Source organism: Salvelinus sp. IW2-2015, unplaced genomic scaffold (genome assembly GCF_002910315.2).
Source record: "Salvelinus sp. IW2-2015 unplaced genomic scaffold, ASM291031v2 Un_scaffold976, whole genome shotgun sequence".
NCBI classification, from domain to species: domain Eukaryota; kingdom Metazoa; phylum Chordata; class Actinopteri; order Salmoniformes; family Salmonidae; genus Salvelinus; species Salvelinus sp. IW2-2015.
In genome coordinates, this window is record NW_019942669.1 from 268,816 (window position 1) to 272,913 (window position 4,098).

Here is a 4,098-nt window from a genome sequence, read left to right on the forward strand (position 1 = left end):
AGAGCTCTCGGTGGTGTGGTGTTGTTTTAGTAGAGCTCTCGGTGGTGTGGTGTTGTAGTAGAGCTTGGTGGTGTGGTGTTGTAGTAGAGCTTGGTGGTGTGGTGTTGTTGTAGTAGAGCTTGGTGGTGTGGTGTTGTTGTAGTAGAGCTTGGTGGTGTGGTGTTGTTTTAGTAGAGCTCTCGGGGGTGTGGTGTTTTAGTAGAGCTCTCGGGGGTGTGGTGTTGTTTTAGAAGAGCTCTCGGTGGTGTGGTGTTGCTTTACTGTTCTGTTCCATGATAATGGGGTTGATTGGTAGCGTTGCATGTGGCTGGTGGCTTGTTAAACCCAGTCATATATTTAAATACATGGCTCTTGTCAAACCCAATCCAAGTGTCCCTGTGGCCTCACTGGCATAGCAGTGGTATGTGGTGGTTTTATCTGTAGCAAAGCAGCAGTCAGTCAGTCAGTCACACTGCAGTCAGAGCAGCTAGAGACCAGAGCAAGCTGGGAGGATATACTGCTGGTTGGGGTACCTCCTCCTCTACTGGGATGTGTCTATAGCACCCAGTCAGTCACACTGCAGTCAGAGAGGGCAGGTTCTGGTAGGGCAGCAACGGCAGGTTCAGGGAGAGAGTGTCAGCCTCTTATTTGATGCGTATGTTTTGAGAGGCGGGGGACCTTTACGGCATTCCATACAGGACAGGGTGGAGAAGTTTAGCCTGGCTGACGCAAGTCTGTCACTTTAGCCAGGCAAGGAGAGGTACGGTTACATCACACCTATACCGCTGCTGTTTGGGATGAGAGGTCCCGAATGTACGTGCCCTCTGACACACTGGTGTGTGTGTGTTCCTGCCTGCGTCCTGTCCACCTCTGGTTCTTCTACCTGCCCAGTTGACCTAATCCATGGGAATGGAGATTGTTTTCCAGGGAAACCACAACCACCGGACTTAACACGTCAAACTTTCCACCGTTTGACACTCCCCTTGTTAATCTGTGATACATGATGAATGATGATTGTGAGTTATTATTCTGCCAGGCTAAATCCCCCATTAACATAGTGAGAGGAGCAGACAAGGTGAGAGAGAAACAAGTATGAGAGGGTAGACGAGGTGAGAGGGGACGAGGTGAGAAGGGAGACGAGGTGAGAGGGAGACGAGGTGAAGAAGGGAGACGAGGTGAGAGGAGTGAGAGGAGTAGACGAGGTGAGGAGTAGACGACGGTGAGAGGAGTAAGACGAGGTGAGAGGGAGACGAGGTGAGAGGGAGACGAGGTGAGAGGGAGACGAGGTGAGAGGAGAACGAGGTGAGAGGGAGACGAGGTGAGAGGGAGGCGAGGTGAAGAGGGAGACGAAGGTGAGAGGAGCAGACGAGTGAGAGGAGCAGTACGAGGTGAAGGGAGACGAGGTGAGAGGGAGACGAGGTGAGAGGGAGACGAGGTGAGGGAGAGAGGTGGAGAGGGAGACGAGGTGAGAGGAGAGAGGGGTGAGAGGGAGGTGAGAGGGAGACGAGGTGAGAGGAGTAGACGAGGTGAGAGGGAGAGAGGTGAGAGGGAGACGAGGTGAGAGGGAGACGAGGTGGAGAGGGAGACAGGTGAGAGGAGCAGACGAGGTGAGAGGAGCGACGAGTGAGAGGAGCAGACGAGGTGAGAGGAGGAGACGAGGTGAGAGGGAGACGAGGTGAGAGGGAGACGAGGTGAGAGGAGCAGACGAGGTGAGAGGAGGGACGAGGTGAGAGGGGAAGACGAGGTGAGAGGGAGACGAGGTGAGAGGGAGACGAGGTGAGAGGGAAGAGACGAGGTGAGAGGAGCAGACGAGGTGAGGAGGAGACGAGGTGAAGGGAGACGAGGTGAGAGGAGCAGACGAGTGAGAGGAGCAGACGAGGAGACGAGGTGAGAGGAGGAGACGAGGTGAGAGGAGAGACGAGGTGAGAGGAGAGACGAGGTGAGAGGACAGACGAGGTAGAGGGAGACGAGGTGAGAGGGAGACGAGGTGAGAGGAGCAGACGAGGCTGAGAGGAGAGACGAGGGAGACGAGGTGGAGAGGGGAGAGGTGAGAGGAGCAGACGAGGTGAGAGGAGCAAGACGAGGTGAGAAGGGAGACGAGGGTGAGAGGGAGACGAGGTGAGAGGAGACGAGGTGAGAGGGAGACGAGGTGAGAGGGAGAGACGAGGTGGAGGAGACGAGTGAGACGAGACGGTGAGAGGAGCAGACGAGGTGAGAGAGAGACGAGGGAGGGAGCAGAGAGGTGAGAGGGAGACGAGGTGAGAGGAGACGAGGTGAGAGGGAGCAGAGTCGAGAGGGAACTGAGTGAGAGGAGCAGACGAGGTGAGAGGAGCAGACGAGGTGAGAGGACAGACGAGGTGAGAGGGAGACGAGGTGAGAAGGACGACGAGGTGAGAGGAGCAGACGAGGTGAGAGGAGCAGACGAGGTGAGAGGAGCAGACGAGGTGAGAGGGAGACGAGGTGAGAAGGGAGACGAGGTGAAAGGGACACAGGTGAGAGGAGCAGACGAGGTGAGAGGCAGACGAAGTGAGAGAGACGAGGTGAGAGGGAAGGTTGTGAGAGGGAGGTGTGAGAGGGAGAGCTGACAGACAGATAGGCTAGGCTCGAGTGGGCAGCAGAATCATTTAGGCTAGATAAATCACAGAAACTGGAGCAGGCCGTTTTTGAAAATGCATGTCTCTGTAAGTGTTGGTGTATCTGTCTGTCAGTATGTCTGTGTAACTGTCAATGTGTCTGTGTAACTGTCAGTATGTGTGTGTGTGTCTGTTAGTGTGTGTGTGTGTGTAACTGTCAGTGTGTGTGTGTACATAACTGCAGATAAAAACAAGCTTCACATCAGTGGTTTTTCCACAGCTCTCCTCCCAGATCATGAAATATGAATAAGGCTGGACTGTCTCGTCTTCAGCTTAGCAATGCATTCTCCTCTCTCTACCTGCAGACAAAGACTAGGCCATAACCCTGCTGAGGTGTGTGTGTGTTCTAAAGTAGGAAAGGGGGTGAGGAGTGGTCATGTATTGTAGCTGTAGGATCATTATTAAGGAGGGTTTTGGTAGATATACTATTTTCTGGTTACATTGACTGATCAGTATTTTCCTTTCTCTCTCCCTGTCTCTCTCTCTCTCCCCTGTCTCTCTCTCTCTCCCTGTCTCTCTGTCTCTGTCTCTCTCTCTCCCCTGTCTCTCTCTCTCTCCCGGTCTCTCTGTCTCTCTCTCTCTCCCTGCCTCTCTCTCTGTCTCTGTCTCTGTCTTTCTCTCTCTCTATCTATCCATCTCTCTCTCTGTCTCTTTCTATCTATCCATCCATCCATCCTTCTTTCTCTCTCCATTTCTCTCTCCCTCCAGGTGAGACAGAGAAAGTCCGGTCTGTAGTCTGGGGGGCTCGGTCAGAGGGGAGCGTATGAGGAGTCAGAGAGCAGAGGAAATCCCTGACCTGTCCTGATAACACAGAGCCACACCGGCAACGCACCCGGCAACGCACCCGGGTCACAAAAGGAGACAAACAAGGAGCCCCCACTCCTCCTGCAGGCATGGTAAGTAGTGTGTATGTGTGTTTTTATGTTTGTGTGTTTCTGCTTGTGCAAGTGCTTCCTGTCAGAATGTGTATGATGAGTGAGGAGTATCAATATGTTAATCTATTCTGTTAGACAGTGAAAGCTGCTGACTATTTTCTACAGTAGACATACAGCTCAATACAGTTATTGAGTTATTGTTCAGCGGAGATACTTGTTTAGTAGATAACAACCTGGGAAGTTTGCAGCATGGATGCTTTTTATTTGTTATTTATTTAACATATTTTACTAGGCAGTTCAGTTGAAAACAAAGTCTTATTTACAACAAGGGCCTGGAAAGAGGCAAAAGGGCCAGCATAGATGGTCCCTAGATTGTGTTACTAATGTCAGTGTGAAGACAGAGTTGAAGTAGGTGGATGGTGAGGTGTGTAATATTACTCTGATCAGTAAGACAACAGTGCACCTAGAATTGGGCCATGACTTGGTTCATCAATGGGGGGAGAGGGGAAAAATAGAGATAGTAGAGGAAGTGAGCGAGAGAGGACTTCAGGAACACGTTGGATAGAGGAGAGGAAGAGCGAAATGGAGAGAACAAGAGAGGAGAAAACGAG

General features: G+C 52.0%; 1 protein-coding gene across 1 annotated transcript in view; it reads left to right on the forward strand.

Annotated features, from left to right (window-relative positions):
* The window catches only part of LOC112069314 (spermatid perinuclear RNA-binding protein-like), a 228,774-nt gene that overhangs the window by 156,109 nt on the left and 68,567 nt on the right, over positions 1-4,098 (forward strand). The window contains exon 2 of the mRNA XM_024136621.2: positions 3,321-3,508. Within this exon, the coding sequence (XP_023992389.2) occupies positions 3,506-3,508 (3 nt within the window). The 5' untranslated portion in view covers positions 3,321-3,505. The remainder of the gene's footprint in view (positions 1-3,320; positions 3,509-4,098) is intronic.